General features: G+C 41.1%; 1 protein-coding gene and 1 long non-coding RNA gene across 8 annotated transcripts; both read right to left on the bottom strand.

Annotated features, from left to right (window-relative positions):
- Positions 1 to 121: 121 nt before the first annotated feature.
- Positions 122 to 12,756, bottom strand: LOC109524405 (tumor necrosis factor receptor superfamily member 14-like). Of its 5 annotated transcripts, none has more exons than XR_002169957.1 (6): positions 12,643 to 12,754; positions 7,536 to 7,632; positions 5,768 to 5,893; positions 3,113 to 3,155; positions 2,830 to 2,993; positions 1,389 to 1,475 (listed from the first exon to the last, which is right to left on the bottom strand). XR_002169957.1 is itself a non-coding variant. In XM_019884275.1 (5 exons), the coding sequence occupies exons 1-5, from the start codon at positions 12,682 to 12,684 to the stop codon at positions 136 to 138; spliced, it is 507 nt and encodes a 168-aa protein (XP_019739834.1). In that variant the 5' UTR covers positions 12,685 to 12,750; the 3' UTR covers positions 122 to 135. The 5 variants fall into 5 exon arrangements, 3 of the variants coding, with proteins under 3 accessions (XP_019739834.1, XP_019739844.1, XP_019739852.1); XR_002169958.1 differs by having other exon boundaries at positions 2,830 to 2,969; positions 12,643 to 12,753; XM_019884275.1 differs by lacking the exons at positions 2,830 to 2,993; positions 3,113 to 3,155 and adding an exon at positions 122 to 221 and having other exon boundaries at positions 1,320 to 1,475; positions 12,643 to 12,750.
- A 1,235-nt stretch (positions 12,757 to 13,991) lies between these two features.
- On the bottom strand, positions 13,992 to 16,274 carry LOC109524426 (uncharacterized). Of its 3 annotated transcripts, none has more exons than XR_002169959.1 (4): positions 15,904 to 16,274; positions 15,126 to 15,262; positions 14,865 to 14,982; positions 13,992 to 14,310 (listed from the first exon to the last, which is right to left on the bottom strand). It is a non-coding gene; the product is annotated as an uncharacterized LOC109524426 (long non-coding RNA). The 3 variants fall into 3 exon arrangements; XR_002169960.1 differs by having other exon boundaries at positions 15,126 to 15,250; positions 15,904 to 16,273; XR_002169961.1 differs by lacking the exon at positions 15,904 to 16,274 and adding an exon at positions 15,493 to 15,677.
- Between the last annotated feature and the right edge of the window lie 451 nt (positions 16,275 to 16,725).

Genomic DNA, 16,725 nt, shown 5'->3' with positions numbered 1-16,725 from the left:
AGTCACCTTAAAAACAATTACCTGCATCCAGATGATTTTATTTCATGCCGCCACTTGGTAAAATCAAATTGAGTAAATTCAACAAAAACTTTTTTCAGTGTAGCTCAAAGCCGGCAAGTGAATGCGAAGCTTCACTTACTTTGTGTGTGGCTGACAAAATGTACCATTCGAAAAGGTGCCGCCAATGCAGTCTTTACATATGGTGTCTGTAAATGGTGTTCCTGCAAATATCAATGACATTATTTCATCAAGTGTGTTCTCAGGCCTCTCTCCTGGCACTAAGTAAGGGCAGCTCACATCCGAATTTACAAGTGCAATCACAGACACCTCAACAGACTATAAAACTCCTCAGTTCAGCCCCAACCTGAGGTTGAGAGCGCTCCGGAACTGGTTTTCATCCAGGAAGTCTTTGCACATTGTAGCTGGAGATCATCCTCACTGCAAGGATGGTATTGACCAACTGGTTAGAGGTGCCTGGTTTGCTCCAAATATAATGTTCACTATTCAGACCGGAGAATTTTGTCTCTCATGGCTGGCAGTTGGCGGTTGGTCTGAGAGCTCGGTTCTTTCTCAAAGCTATCATTACAATAAAGAACTCTAAATCATTACCTTAGAAACTGTTCTTAGAACTGTCTTAATCATCAACCAGGCGTACAATAACCCCTGATCTGTGCAATAAACTTCTGTCCAATAATGCCGATCAATGTTGCAATCATGCTTTTACCTGCATTTTGCTTGTATTGTATTAGCGGTAAATAATTTTTATATACAGGCAACAAGGAGTAACAACTTCAAAGTTTGTGGTATTGTATACAGTGACTATAAAGGTGATTCTGAATCTGATCGAAAAATATCCTAATGTTTTAAGAGTTGTTGAGTATAGAGTGAGTCCTGACAATAAACTTTAGAAACGAAAACAGAGCAGGCAATTTCATTTTGTTCATGAAGTTGTGGGCAACTGCAAGCAACTAGTAAGACAGGGGTCGGGAACTCCGATTCCTCGAGAGCCAGACCCTGCCTGTTTTAGATCTTCGGCGACTCCAAAATACTCGATTCAATTGCTCATGATCATTTCAGGCTTTTACGATGTCCAATAATGCCGATCAATGTTGCAATCATGCTTGTATCTGCACTTTGCTTGTATTGTATTAGCGGTAAATATTTTTATATATTGGCAACAAGGAGTAACAACCTCAAAGTTTGTGGTATTGTATACAGTAACTATACAACCGGACGTGTTGAAAAGAGCGACATCTAAAACAGGCAGGATATGGCTCTCAAGTAACCGGAGTTCTCTATCCCTAAAGTAAGAAATTAACCTTGTTGGCTTATGTATTGTCCTGGTCGACAGTCTGTGTGATTCCGTGCTTCAAGGCAGCCGTCCCCATCTTGGTCCACACAGAAGAAGCCATCAAGTGGTTTACACACTGCGTCTGACTCCCTGGTACACGCCTTCTTTATCGCCAGACCAGATCCTAGAACCACAGTGAGCAACAGTGCATCAAAAAAAAGGACGCAAAACATACAATCAACATACACACATTGCTAGGTGAGGTCATATAAAAACAGGTAGGCTAATACCCCATAAAACGTCATACTCTCGCACATCAATACTGAATTCCAATTTACTATATCTTCAAACAGTAATTTTGTAAAATAAAACTAGAAATGCAGTTCTTTTTTTCATTCCTTCTGTCACTGAAATTGTTGTTCAAAATTGTTGCGATAATGCCATGGGAAGTGACAAAATTACATTTTCATTTGGCAAACCCTGCTTTTCCTTCTAAAAATATCTTAATCGTATCAGCGGGCATGTAACGATATCTAAACCTCGGCTTGGTCACAGTATTAATCTCACGGCATGATAATTTTTGTGTTATTATGGGAAATCTTACGGTGTATCAAGAAGCCTCACAGTATTGCAGGAAGGTTCACGCTACTGTATAAGTTCTGTGCGATTTTGAAACCATTGCTTCCCTAATAGTTTACCCACTTGAATGTTTACGCTACAATGCAATCCATCTTTATTTATATCGCACTTTAACAACAGCTGTGATCAACCAAGTAATGAGGCTAAAATAAAGGTTTTTTTTTCGGTGGTGATTTTGTTTAGTAAGAAAAAAAATATTCCAAGAGAGCTGACCATATACAAAATAGTACTTGTCCCCCTACAATTAGTATGTGGTTGGGCCACCCTCAAAAAGAACAAATTAAATCAAGCCTTTCCCGTAACTGCCAATGAGTCTCTTCTCGGCGGCGATATTTTGGGCCAGTCTTGCTTGCAGAATTGTGTGAATTCAACAAGATTGGAGGGTCTTGAAGTGTGATGCCAGAGCATTTCAAATGAATTCACGTCAAGATTAGAAGTTGATTTGATTGAACAAGTCTGGAGGCAGTCGGGCTTGGGTGTGGTCATAGAAAATGAAATTGGGTTCTCCCCCAATAAAGCGATTTATTGCAGTTAATACATAATTTATCTACAGGGGCAAGTAGTTTTGCACACAAGAACAGGTAGTTTTGAATATTTGCTTTCTGTCATAAATAAAATCATTATTTAAAAACTTCATTGTATGTTTACTTGAGTTACTTTGATGTTAATATTTTTTGGATAATATTTAACATTAAAGTAGGCAAACGATGAGAAAGTTAAAATTTGAGAAGAGGATGATTATTTTTTCGACACTTTAAGAACAACAGAATTGCATCACACACATTTTTTGCCATGCAAAAAACAAAGTAGCAGTGATTATTTGAGGAAACATGGTAACTATTTTTTCATATGTAAACGATGCAAATGGGTCTCAGAGGAAATGCAGCTGAAGTTGTTACTGTTATATGACAATTGTAGCTTGGCGCAGAGTAGGTTCTGTGATCCTTGGGTGATGATTTAAAACTGACGACAATTGAGGGAAGACCGTGGGAACCAGATGAAATCAGACGAGGCAAACTGAACAGGACGGTCCTTGCACCTAAACATAGTAACAGTATGAAATCTGGAAGAAGGCAGAGATTTGCTTAAACATGATGTTGGTAACACTGGTAATAATGGTCTTGTTTTTATGCCAAGACTGTGAACAGAACGGTTTCTGCAAGCATCTTTAGACTGTAGGACCTGTTCATGACTGAGCCTCGGGTGTGCAGGAGAACGTAGAGGACTGGATGACCATGCCAAGAGACAAATACATGCAGAAAGACAGAAAGTATATGAGGAAAAAAGGCAGCGCATGCAATGTGGAAAAGGATTATTTCTATGCACGAGTGAAGTTCTAGTGATTGAAATTCTTCAAATATAATGGCAAAATCTGAAAAAGAGTAGTAAGAGAAGGGAGTATAAACAAGTGAGGAACACATATATAGGCATTTTACTGATGTACAGGTATTTTTTTTTTAAACAACAACAACAAAAAATAGGCTGCTCGGCAAAATTGGACGAAGGCTAGCAAACAGCAAGCCACAGTTTGGTCTCAAAATTGTAGTTATCATTTCCCTCAGGGAGTTGCGACCGCTGTGAAAACCATATAAGGGTATAATCACCTCAGCAAATTATTACATTCAACAATTTTTTATCAATAATGACAGTAAATTTGAATTTTTTTTTCCAGCATATTAACTGAGTGATGGCACATTGTTGGCCCCTGCATTTATCGGTATAATATCCATCCATTATCCAAGCCGCTTACCCACTCGAGGGTCACGGGTGTGCCAGAGTCTCTCAGAGCCTTCGGGCAGTCGGCAAGGGACACCCTGAACTGGTTCCCAATCAATTGCAGGGCACACGTAGACAAACAACCATTCACACTCACAATCACACCAAGGAACAATTTCGGGTGTTCCATAAACCTACCATGCATGTTTTTGGAATGTGGGAGACGTGCTAAACAGACGTCCACTGTTCCACCATATTCAATACAGTATATTTTCAAGAACCAAAATGAAAAGAACAAATCTGTTCGGCTTGAAACATGAAGCAGAAACAATATTTGTTTCAGTGGGCTAGATGTGATGTGTTGCACTGGCTCTGGCCCCTGAACTGAATTTGACACCTGTAGTTTCGACAAAGGACAGTTGCAGTCGTATTTACTACTGTTATTTAGGTGTATTTAATCGTTGCTTAAATCTCCCTGATGGAGTCTCCACACACCATGACTAGTGTTCTTGCTGACATTAGCGTTGATCTCCTTGACGTCCATCTGATTGATGATCCAGTGCCCCATCACTGCCGATGTTCGCTCTATGAAAATGGTCTTGTCTCTAGTTGTGGCAGTGAGTCAAGTGTCGCAGTATAGGTCAGATCAGAAGAGTCAAGATCATCCAGCTGTGTCTTCAGAGTTCACTGTGTTCTTTTGTTTAATTCTATGGAGGAGGTCTTCGTGATCCAGTCGATGACCCAGAGGAAGACAAGGTGCATTAGAAGACAGTTCCTGATTGGTGAACTTGATAACAAAGGTCATTTTCTCTTGTTCCACAGTGTATCTCTGAACACATGATTGAAAGACTTTTTTGTTCTTCTACGAAGTTGATTTTGAGCAGGGGTGGCCAACCCGCGGCCTGCGAGCCACATGCGGCTCTTTGGCTGGTTCAATGCGGCTCCCGGGCTCTCACACAACAAGCGTCGAAAACGCCTCGTCAGTGGCGATGCCATTCAAACAAGGCGCCAACTTCACAGAACGTTCTCCGTCAGCCGATCATCAATCCCGTTACTTGACTGGCATAGAGGGCAACCAATCAGATGACTGCATCACGCTTATGCGCAAACAACGGCGCTAAGCGCTAAGCTAGTCAGCCTATCATCAATCCTGTAACTTGATTGACATAGAGGGCAACCAATCAGATAACTGCATCACCGCTCATGTGCAAACAACGGCGCCAAGTGCTCAGCTAGTCAGCGAATTACCTCTGATTTTAATGCAGGTGTGCCCAATACGTGGATCAGAATCGACTGGGAGCCAGCAAACTGGTCCCAAGTCGACCGCAAGGGGTGGGAGGAGGAAATGCAGGGGGGAAAAAAGATTTGTTTGTTTGTATCTTGAGCTTTCATTCATTTTCCGCCCATTCCAACTGTTGCTCATCGTGGTGTGCGCGCGAGTGCACTGGTGGGCACCTGTGTGAGTGCGAGCGCGCGCGTGTGTGTGTGTGTGTGTGTGTGTGTGTGTATGTGTGTGTGTGTGTGTGTGTGTGTGTGTGTGTGTGTGTGTGTGTGTGCGCGAGTAAGGGTATGATGTGGCTCTTTGCAGTAACTCAGTAAAAAAATTGGCTCTTCGTCTCTGACTGATTGGCCACCCCTGATATAGAGGGAGAGTTCCACTCCAGATCTCTTCGACAGGAAGCCTGTCTATCAAAAGTTGAGGTCCAACCTCTTCAACAACTTCATCCTCTCGAATATAATTCCAGCAAGGACCTTGGCTGGCCATCTCAGCATAATTAAAACTCTGTCGCTTGCTGGCTCCTAAATAGCAATTTCCCATGGCACAGTGAGCTCTCCTGAAGTACACCACCATCTCCTTCGTCTTCTTGCATCTTCTTCACATTGATGCAAAAGTTATCTTTGCTCCATTCCACCAGATGTTCTACCCCCTCTTTGTGCGTGTGCGTGTGTGTGTGTGTGTGTGTGTGTGTGTGTGTGTGTGTGTGTGTGTGTGTGTATCCCACTTGAGCGGTTCCCGCTAAAATGCATGTTCACCTCCATTTAGAAAATGTTCTACACACCCGAATCTACAGCTGGGAAAGCATATTTAGTAATAATCGGAAAACATAACATGAGGTTTACCTGCATTGCAGTTTGTGCACGGCAAGCAGTTTTTGAGGCCAGTCGGGATATTCATGTAGGTTCCGTTCAGGCACAGCTGGCATGATGTGCTGCCACGTTTGGTGCAGTCGCTCCTAACCTGACTTCCTGTTAGAAAGAGCAGATGCAGAGATGTACACAAGTACTGTGTAGAAGGAGTCATTTTAATGACCACAAAATTACAAGTCACTCAACAGGAGAATTTGTTTCCCTCAGAAGCACAGGTAAGTACAATGTGCAGCCCCAAAGAAGTCTGACTGTTTACCACTGAGAGTCCCTGGAAGGACCTACAGCATCCAGGTGGCCTATACTTTACCAACATCTTCGCTTTCTATGTGAAACCGAACCTGGCAGTCATCTCGAATAATCATGATAAAAAAATGTTCCATCATTCTCGCAAACGCTTTTTCAAAGGTCAAAGCACCAAAGTGCGATTCTGTTCATCGTTTAACCCCATGTGTTATAGGCAGAAATATTTTGTACATACCTTGATGGACAACTCATGTGACTTCCTTCAGCAACAAAGTATTATAGTGATCAATGTCAGCTAAACAACCCTACTCAAATGCATTCTTTTCACGTTATTGTCTAAAAAACAAAAACAAAAACCAATCAAAATTTTCAGTACAGGTGACAGTTATACCGCAAGCTTGCTTGTGAACCCACCAAGAATACAGAGTAGCAAAAGAAAATGGGCTTGACTTTTGTCACTGACATCAGCGTAATGTCATGTTCAGAAAGCTTCAGTCAACAGAAAGTCGCAGTACGAGGCAAAATAGCTGCCCGCTGAGATGAATAAAAACAGATGGATTTTTCTTCTTAATTCATATTCTACAAACACAATATTGATCAGAGAGATGTGTTTAGACTAGAGAGGGCGCATACAACATTTTATTCGCGTGAAAATATTTGACTTGACTTTCCCTTTAAACTGTAAATGAACATCAAATGCGGATTTTGGGTGCTCGTCTGAGCTGTAGTTATTATTAGAAGTAGTGGTAGTAGCAGCAGTAGTAGTAGTAAATGTTTTCAGAATTATTAACATGGGCAATAGTAGCAGTATTCAGGGGCATCGGACCCGACGAAAGGTTTCGACACCTACACATTTCAAGCTGCTTCCCCTGAACTACGTGTCTAGCCACCCAGTTTCTAAATGAAGCAGGATGAGACATGGGAATTGTTCAAGTTTGCACGTCACTGGCTTCTAAAACAAACATTGGACTGCAAATGACCCCCAGGCCATAGATTGGACAATTACCAAGAATATCAGTGAATAGTAGAATAATAGCTCACAAAACATGTAACATCAAGTTCACATCATTTTAAAAATTCAAAATAACATTCGGCAATGAGGGTTTACCAATGAAAATTATTAGAAATGTTCCATCTTAATAAAATTAGAATAAAAAATTGACAGCAGCACAGTTATTAAACATTTTAGAGGTGTTCTAATAAATCAGCTAATCAATAGCTTATTTTCACAGGGGTCACAGACGTGCTGGAGGCTCTCCCATCTCTCTTTGGCCTGTCTTTGCTCGTGACAGCGCTAAAACATTTTCAGATGTCATTGAACATTTTCTAAACCTAAACTTGAATTGTTTTCGTGCAGCTGCTGAGAATTGAAGCTTTGCAAAAATTTCTGACCAGAAAAAGATTTTTGTTTTTAATTTACGATCAAAATTGTGGAAAACCATTATGCTTGGTTGCTTCAAGCATCTTGAACTAACGAAAAATGGATAAATGGTCTTACCAATTGGACACTTTGGACAACATTGCTTCTCGTTGAGCTGATACTCAGTTTGATGACATTCAAGTGTATCAACTCTGAAGACATATGTCAGAATGAGCTATGGAAGAGACAACAGTGCTTATTAGAGCGCAGATCAGACACCCAGAATTGTTTTGTTGTTGCTGTTCTTTTTTTTTTTTTTTTTTTTTACTGTATACTCGTATAGCTTGAATGCTTGACCTTCATTTTGTTTGGATTTCTAATTAAAATTATGTAAGAAATGATGGGAGCAGAATTATTCAGTGATCTTAAAACTTTTAAATACGATGTTTTGAACGCTGAATGTTTTGAATTTCAAATGGGAAAAATGGGAATCCGTCACGTCAAAAGTCCCCTTGGTACTGTCTGGAGAATGTTGGGTTCAAAATGCAGAATTTGGGGAAAATTGAATTTTTGGAGTGAGAAAAATATTAAGCCACAAAGCATTAATTTTTGGAACAAATTGGAATGTGTTCAATCAGCCTGCCATGCATGTTTTGGGGATGTGGGAGGAAACCAGAGCACTTGGAGAAAACCCATGCAGGCACGGGGAGAACATGCAAACTCCACACAGGAAGGCCGGAGCTGGAATTGAACCCGAAACCTCTGCACCATGAGGTCAACACGCTAATGATTCGACCCCCGGGCCGCCTCCTTCACACAATAATTACAAAAATGTGAGGGGTGTCCTAACTTCTGTGCAATGCTGTACATACACTACTCACAAAAAAGTTCAGGATATTTGGCTTTCAGGTGACATTAATGGAAAATGTAAAAAGTTCACGCTACAGCGATATCATATCATGAAAGTAGGACATTTAAGTAGAAGGATGATCAGGTCATTTCCTCATCTCAAACAATTACCGGTAACTGAAACAAAAGTGAACAACAATGGTGGGTAGACCACAACGAAAAAAGTCAACGTCTCAAGAACTCGTCACGTGCCCGTGAGCATCAATTGCATCTTGACGACAACGTCTCATGCTGTTCACAAGTCAACTTCTTGTCTGCTGAGGCAGGGATGAGAGTGGCTAGTGATGAAAAAATCTGAAAATGAACCGGCGGTCTGGGGGCCGCAGGTCCAGGGGCAACGGTCCGGATGGGGGCCCAGGGGCAAACCCCCCGGAAGCTAATGGGTTTTAGAGATTTTAAAGCCTTAAAACCATTAATTTTATCAACAAAATTTTTACATTTTTTTTGTTGAAATACCATCCTCTAGTTGGATATGAAATTGACACGTCACACTAAAGTAGAAGTTTATTTGGGGTACATACATTAGTTTATGGATTTTGTAGGCTTGTAGAAGCCTTAAAACCATTAATTTTAACAAAATTATACAATTTTTGTTGAAATACCATTCCCTATTTGCTTACAAAATTGGCACTTTATACTAAACATGCTAAAGATGAAGTGTATTCGATGTACACACTACTTGAAACTTTTACCAAAAAAAAAATCCCAAGATTGTTCACTATTCTTTCAAGTGAAAATTTGACATAGGCCTTTGTGAAATTTTGCTTATGCATTCCTGGTGAGCACCAACATGTAACTTCAAAATTGCTGCTCAAAATCAAAACTAAAAAAGGAAAGACATTCTCTGCCATATTTAAGATTTGTTCATTACTTGTATTCATAAAACGTTGTGTAAATGTGATAAAAAGCTGTTGATTCTTACCTCATACAGTGATCCTGAAGTCCCAAACTGTTTACTATATATGGGTTATGAATGCATTTTATCCCATAAAGTGTTTGTCTATTTACAGTATATACAACTATGTACAGTTTCATGGTGTATAATTTTTATTTTCTCTTCATTTTAAGCTTATTAGCAAGAGCTAAAAGCTTGTTGGTCCTCTCCGTCTTTTTCACTCTGTTTTTAGCCAACTCCTCTTGTTTTTTCATAGGTTCCGCTGGCGCCCAGAGTGGGAGTCCGAGCAGACTGTCAAAAAGCGCTTGAGATCGAGTAGTCAATTTTCAGTAGAAATGTCTGTTTTCGGTGTTTTACCGAGGTTGCGTGACTGCGGTCAAACCAGCCTCCACTCGCAAAATCGAAGTCAAGTGAGCCGCCACTGCGATTTTCAATACTGTGCATTACGGTAATCTGCCGCCAGCGAGTGGCGTTGGCCCCCTTCAAAATAATAGTGCCTCCACTAATGCATAAACCTAATTTGTTTGGGTTAAAAGAAATTAATAAAAATATAAAATAAGTAATTTCTTGGCTGTCAGCTAACGATACGTTCACTCCGGAAGAATAAGAACTCTCAGAACAGCACAAAAAAACGTTCTCAAGTGGAGATAGAAAAGTTGCCTTACATGTTGACATTTTCGACCGTTCTGAAAAAATTCTTAAAAATTGAATCTTTGTTATCCCGTGAGGACTGTAGGTCACGGGATAACTACAACACTCCTGCTATCCAACCCGACCACTTTCGTCCGAATCCGATGTTGCATTTGGGAATAAAAGGCCTCCGAAAAGGGAAAATATGACCTTATTTCCGACAAGTTGATTTGAACGCCAAACATGTTGACATTTTTGACCGTTTTGAAAAAAAATCTTAAAAATTGAATCTTTGTTATCCCGTGAGGGCTGTAGGTCTGGGGGAACATGTTGACATTTTTGACCGTTTTGAAAAAAAATCTTAAAAATTGAATCTTTGTTATCCCGTAAGGGCTATAAGTCTGGGGATAACTACAGCACAAGATTTTTTTTTTAAAACGGTCGAAAATGTCAACATGTTCGGCGTTCAGATCAGCTTGTCAGAAATCAGGTCAATAAGGAGAGGAGCTCAAAATGTCATATTTGAGAGGCATTTGAATTGTTAATGGAACATTCGATCTGAATGCCAGTACTGTGGTTGTATACCTGGCGTGCCCAAGTGTGTCGACAACCTGGTGTGGTTGCGCAATCACCCAGATTGATTTTTTTTAATATCAAGTGAAATATATGTAGAATTACCATTGATTTTATTTTCGATCTCCACTTGAGAACGCTTATTGGTGCTGTTCTGAGAGTTCTTGTTCTTCCTCGGTGAATCTTTACCCGACAGACAAGAAATTACTTATTTTATATCTTTATTCATTTCTTTTAACCCAAACAAATTACGTTTATGCATTAGTGGAGGCGCTTTTATTTTGAAGGTGGCCAACGCCGCTCGCGGGCGACAGATTACCGTAAGGCACAGTATTGATAATCGCAGTGGCGGCTCACTTGACTTCGATTCTGCGAGTGCAGGCTGGCTTGACCGTAGTGTTGCATGACTCTGTAAAGCTTTCCATCCTCTCGATCCGTAGAATAGAATGACATCGTCACACACTGTACACAGAGCTTTACCAGCGACATCGAGCTTTTTCACGAAATCTGACACAAGCACAGACAATGGTTCCTCTTTACTGGTTCCTATTGGGGACACCGCCAGCTTTCGATCCAACCAGTCCCATCGAAACTTGTTTTTCAGATCCGCATGACCTGACGCACTTTAGCTTCGTCACGAGTCTCGATAACATTCGGCATTCGCGAGAAAGGGGTTTAGGAAAGCGAACACGGATTGGTTGTGATTCTGCATTTGCCGATATAGCGACCAATCACAACAAGTAAGACATTGGTTTGAGCCCAAATACGAAGTAACGACAAACGAACGCTTCGCGAGAAAAAACGGTATTCAAAATGGATGCTTGCAAACTTTTACAAACATTGCGAGTCCCGAGTCTGCCGAAGACAAGTAAGTCTGGCACCCCAGAAATAACACCAGACCCTACCCCCCGCCCCTAAAATTTTCTCAACGGATTTGGAACAATATAAAAAGTTCCATTTTGACTGGAAAAAAGCGGAATTCCGCCAAAAAGCAGAAAAATCTCATCCCTGTTGAGGCATTGCATCCCACTCTTCTTGAAGGGTAGCCCTCAAGTCATTAAGGTTTTGGGGTGCAGCGTTTCGAGCCTCTTCACAGCGACTCAGCTGATCCCACAGGTTTTCAATAGGATTCAGGTCTGCTGAAAGTGCAGGCCATTCCATTTGAGGTACACCAGTCTCCAACAGCCGTTCCCTGATATTGCAGACTCGATGAGCTGGAGCACTGGGGTCCATGAAAATGAAATTAGGCCCGTGTTGTTCTTTTAGGTGCACAATCACTGGATGAATTATGTTATTCAGGTAGTATGCGCTTGTCAGAAAGTGTCGGGCAGTTCTGGACCGACTGGACACACCTGCCCATACAGTAACACCACCACCACCGAAAGCTCGTCTGGTGACAACAGTGGCTGATGCATAGCGCTCTCCTTGACGTCTCCAACATCATTGGCGGCCATTAACTCTGCTCAACGTGAATCGACTTTCATCAGAGAACAGCCCTGAGGCCCATTGGTCGCTCGGCCGGCGTAAATGCTCCCTGGCCCATGCAAGACGATAACGCTCGTGCCTGGAGGTGTGGTCAGATACCCTTGCAGGTCGTCTAGTACGCAGACCACGCTGATGTGAGCGGTTTTGAATGGTCTGACGTGACACTTGGGTGCTTCTCACCTCCCTTAAATGTGCCTGGAGTTGAGTGGCATTCATCATCGGGTGTCTCAGGGCATTGCTCCCAATGTAGCAGTCATCAGCATGGGATGTGCGCAAAGGATGTCCACTTCTACATCTTTCTCTGACTCTTTCGGTCTTTTGGTATTTGTGTTGCAACCTGCTGATGACACTCTGTGGCACTCTGACCTCAGTGGCCACTTCCATCGAAGAAGGTCCCGTTTGAAACATCACAATGGCAAGGTACTGTTGATCCATTGTTAGGTGTCGTCTTGGTCTCATGATGTCAAAATGTGAACAGCAGGATGAGGACGACTGTTTGAACACCAGCTCTAATTGAACCAGGACATCTATTGGTCGATTCAAGGATCAAACGTCCGTTGTACATTTTGCCAATCCAATTCAATAAAATCAACAAAATGACACTCACAGCGCAGACCACCACCAGCAGTATTTGAGTACTCTTGTGAACAATCCGATCAAAACAGTTCATGTGTTTAAATTGATCCTTGGTAAAGGGTAGAGACGCTTGCTACAATAACAAATACCGGTAGTCATTTGTTTTGTTTGTTTTACCAGTACATGGTGACGTGTCAGGTGTTTATTTCCCAAAACCATTCTGCTTCAGACGGTTGACACCAGCTGGAAACACGAATAGCGTTCTGGGATGCAAATCCCAAATTAGACGGATCTGGAAAAAAAGAGAAAATATTTTAATGAATTGAATTCCAATCTATTTTAGCACCTCCCAAAAGTGTAAGCGGATTGGCGTCCAAAGAAGAATAATTGAGTGGAAACAGAGTTTATTATGTCAATCTGAGGTCAGGACAGTCACGTAATGTCTGCAAATTCCAGATATTTTATTTTGAAAAGTTCCATTAGATCTTATCAAAGTTCCTTGAGTGGTGTACTTGGATAGCCTTGTAATAGATAACATTTTCATATTTTCCAATGAAGGCTGCCCTGGCTGTCCGCAGCTGTCTGTGCAGTCATTTTGACGTTTTTCATTGTTTTGTGTATTTGGCCTTTTTAGCAGACACTATCTCTACGATTCATACGAGAGAAAAAAAAAACAGACATAAAATGAAAATGACTCGCTCATGAAAAAACAGAAAAGTGTACATCCTGCTCTTCGACTTTGCGGTTTCCGGTGAGACTTGTTCTGTCAGACGGCTGAGTCAGAATCCGATTGTCTGACGTCTTCTTTTCCATTGTAAGCTCATGGACTTAACAAATAATAGACTCGATGCGCTTAAAAGGATCATATGTGAAATAAAATCACATTTAAAATACACTCGAAAAGAAGCGGATGACTTAAAAACAGACAGCAAAAAAAACAAGCTAAGATGAAAAGCCAGTAAAAGAGGAAGGAGGTGGGTGTTTGATGGGTTTCCTGAGGCACCTGAAGAAAATTGGACTATAACAGAAGAAACGCTCAAGAAGGTCCTGACCGAGAAACTTAAGATACTGCACAACAAGAATTTGAAACAGAGATGGCTCGCCGCACTGGGAAACCAGGAAGGGGCAGACCGAGGCACGTGGATGTAAAACTACTGAAATTGAAAGATCAAGCAACGATTCTCCCACAAGCCAACCATCTCAAAGGTAAAAGGAGCTCCATTCATGAAAAAAAAAAATGTTTTGAATTTTAAGTGGTTGCATAAAATAAAATCATCTGGACGCCCCATTTTTTGTCGTAGTAGTAGTCTACTGATAAAATAAATCTGGATTCAGACGATCTTATTTTTGGTGACCACTTGATGAAATAAAATTTGTAAATCCAAACACCATTTTTTTTCAGTGTACTGATGACACCCAATGAACACAAAAAATTGCTCAAAATAATAATTGGAAGCACGGTAAGTACTTTTCATTACACTAAACATCACTCACAGGACAAAAAAAATGACACTAACCAAGATAAATAAGTTCTTTCATGCGTTTAATAATTCCTGCAATTATTACATAAATGAACATTATAACACCGGCAGAAGACTACAATATATGCCAACTTCCATAATATCAAATCTTGTCTAACTGAGTTCACATAACTCTTTAACATAATTGCTGCATCAGAAACTGAAAGACGCATGGATTTTTAAAGTGATGGATAGGAAATTATTTCTAAAATATAAAACAGGAAAGAAGGTGGGGCTGCTTTGAATATCGCCAAGATTTATTGTTTTGTTGGTCGAATAACAGAGGTCGTGGACATTTTTGCAGAATGTGTCACAGTCGAAATATCTATGGAAAAAACAGAAAAATGCATTATGTAAGTTGCATATATAGAACACCAAGTTACGATATCGACGCATTTAAAAGTTGGATGGAAAAAATCTACACAGAAACGCCCCCTCCCAAAAAAAAAACGCTCATCTGGCGAACAAACTCTCAATGACAGAAGAATTTATTCATATAGTATATGTAGGGGTGGTTCTCTGAAAGTGTTGTCCAAAAGTGTGACAAAAGAGCCCAAAAATGAACCAGGACAAAATGCAGTGTGCTTTAAAACAAGACTTCATACACTCATACCCACGGACAATTTAGCATTTTCCATGAACCTGCCATGAATGTTTTTGGAATGTGAGAGAAAACCCACGCAGGTACGGGGAGAACAAACAAGCTGCACACAGGAAGGTCGGAGCCGGGATCCAACCCACAACCTCTGCACTGTGAGGGTGATGCACTAACCACTGGACCACCAGGCCATGTGACACACTTTTAAGTATAAAATGGAACATTTTCTTCATTTCATAATTGTTTTATGGTCAATTTGAAAGGAAGCAGTCAGCCGGTACCTTCATCGGTCCTCTAAAATTCAGGTGCGTCCAAATTCTGTCAGTCAGAACTTAAGTCCAATTAGCAGGGTTAGCAGACAGAGAGGCTCATCATCAGGCACAGGACTTGGTGGGATTTCTAATAAAGAGAAAATGGTATTGTCATTCGTATACGTGTTGGTTTTTTTTCGTGTTTACAAAAATATTTTTAAAAATATGCAAAAACACACACACACACACACACACACACACACACACACACACACACACACACACACACACCTGATTCGTCCTGCAAATGAACATGTGGCTGAAGAGGTAGATGGCTCCTCCTGAGACTGTAGAACCATGTTTGTGGCTGCTGTGAAGGGTCTCACTCCTCATTTTGGCCCGTGGGTGCTCTTGCTCTAAAATTGCCCCTGGATTTACAAATTATATACAATATGTAAAATAGATCACATTGCAGTCACACGTTAAATAAAAATGACCAGAATGCACATTTTATTAACTTTTGTAAACACAAAAAAACAACATGTATACGGATTCAAACATAGCATCCACATTTAAAATGCTTTATCACGTGGCTTAAAATATAGCGGATATGAATGAAAAAAGTCAAGTCAGGACGCCTGCATGAATTTGCACTTACAAACACAAACTAAACTCGGTTGCCTATGGGTGAAATCAGTTGCATGACGTGCCTCAATTCTAAAGAGTTGCTAGCTCAGCATAACCAAATAGCAAATACAGTCGTCCTCTGTGTCTTAGCAACATATTAGCAATAAACTAATAATATATATCGCCTATATGGCTTAAAGCAGGGGTGGGCAATCCCAGTCCTGGAGGGCCGCTATCCTGCATGTTTTCCATCTGTCCCTTCTCCAACACACCTGATTCAAATGATCAGATCATCAGCAAGCTCTGTCGAGGCCTGAACAATTGAATCAGGTGTGTTGCAACAGGGACAGATGGAAAACATGCAGGATAGCGGCCCTCCAGGACTGGGATTGCCCACCCCTGGCTTAAAGCCTACTGTCACTCACTCAAGAAATCGGCATACCTTTTTCTTTGGTCCATTTCTCAGCTTCTTGGCAGCTGGGCTTCTTTGGTCTTTCACTTTGGCGTCGACATCATAACATGACCGTAACCTCTCCGTTCATTTTGAAATAGAACTTGTTTTGAATCAGTTTGTCCTGTGTTGTCAGGAATCGGTCTATCCCCCCGCCCCTCCTGCCAACCTCTGCAGTCGCGAATAGTCCCTTGCCTTCCCTCCCCTCTCCCTCGCCCCTTCGGAAAACCACTTGTATGACTCTCTGCAGCAGCAGGGTCACGTGACAAGGTGGCGCACAAACGCCCAATCCACTATGTCAACATGGATAAGAGACCGCGGTCAAGACAGCCTCCACTCGCACAAGTAAAGTCAAGGGAGCCGCCACTGCGATTGTCAATACTGTGCATTACGGTAATCTGCCGCCAGCCAACGGCGTTGGCCACGGCGGTCAAGAAGACTGGCGAGTTTTGTTTTGAGTTGAGTTTCTTTTGTTGTTGGTTGTCTAATAAAAGTTATATGTCTTGTTATACAGTATGTCTAATAATAATACGAAACAGTCTGATAGTGCACTATGCTTAACACATTTATAAATGTGATTAGTGGAAATGGAATCGTATTGCTTGCAATAACTTGCACATACATACATACATACATACATACATACATACATACATACATACATACATACATACACACATGCATGGTAACTGCACCTGGAAAGGATAAAGAGCTTTTGATTTTTTGATGGAACGGAATAGTTAATTTTTACTGTGCCTGCTTTTCGGCCACAAAGCTTTCCTGTACGGATACCACATGAAAAAAAGAACAGCT

The sequence above is a fragment of the Hippocampus comes genome, unplaced genomic scaffold, assembly GCF_001891065.2.
Source record: "Hippocampus comes isolate QL1 unplaced genomic scaffold, H_comes_QL1_v1.1 scaffold667, whole genome shotgun sequence".
NCBI classification, from domain to species: domain Eukaryota; kingdom Metazoa; phylum Chordata; class Actinopteri; order Syngnathiformes; family Syngnathidae; genus Hippocampus; species Hippocampus comes.
This window is presented reverse-complemented; position numbering and strand designations above follow the sequence as displayed.

Excerpts from the sequence above, each read along its gene's own strand:
- LOC109524405 (XM_019884275.1), bottom strand. The coding sequence starts at position 12,684 with ATGGTTTTGGGAAATAAACACCTGACACGTCACCATGTACTG. Across the intron at positions 5,894-7,535 it reads TTGTCCAAAGTGTCCAATTG|GAAGTCAGGTTAGGAGCGAC; the intron begins GTAAGACCATTT and ends TCTTTCTAACAG. Across the intron at positions 222-1,319 it reads ACAATACATAAGCCAACAAG|GAACACCATTTACAGACACC; the intron begins GTTAATTTCTTA and ends TGATATTTGCAG.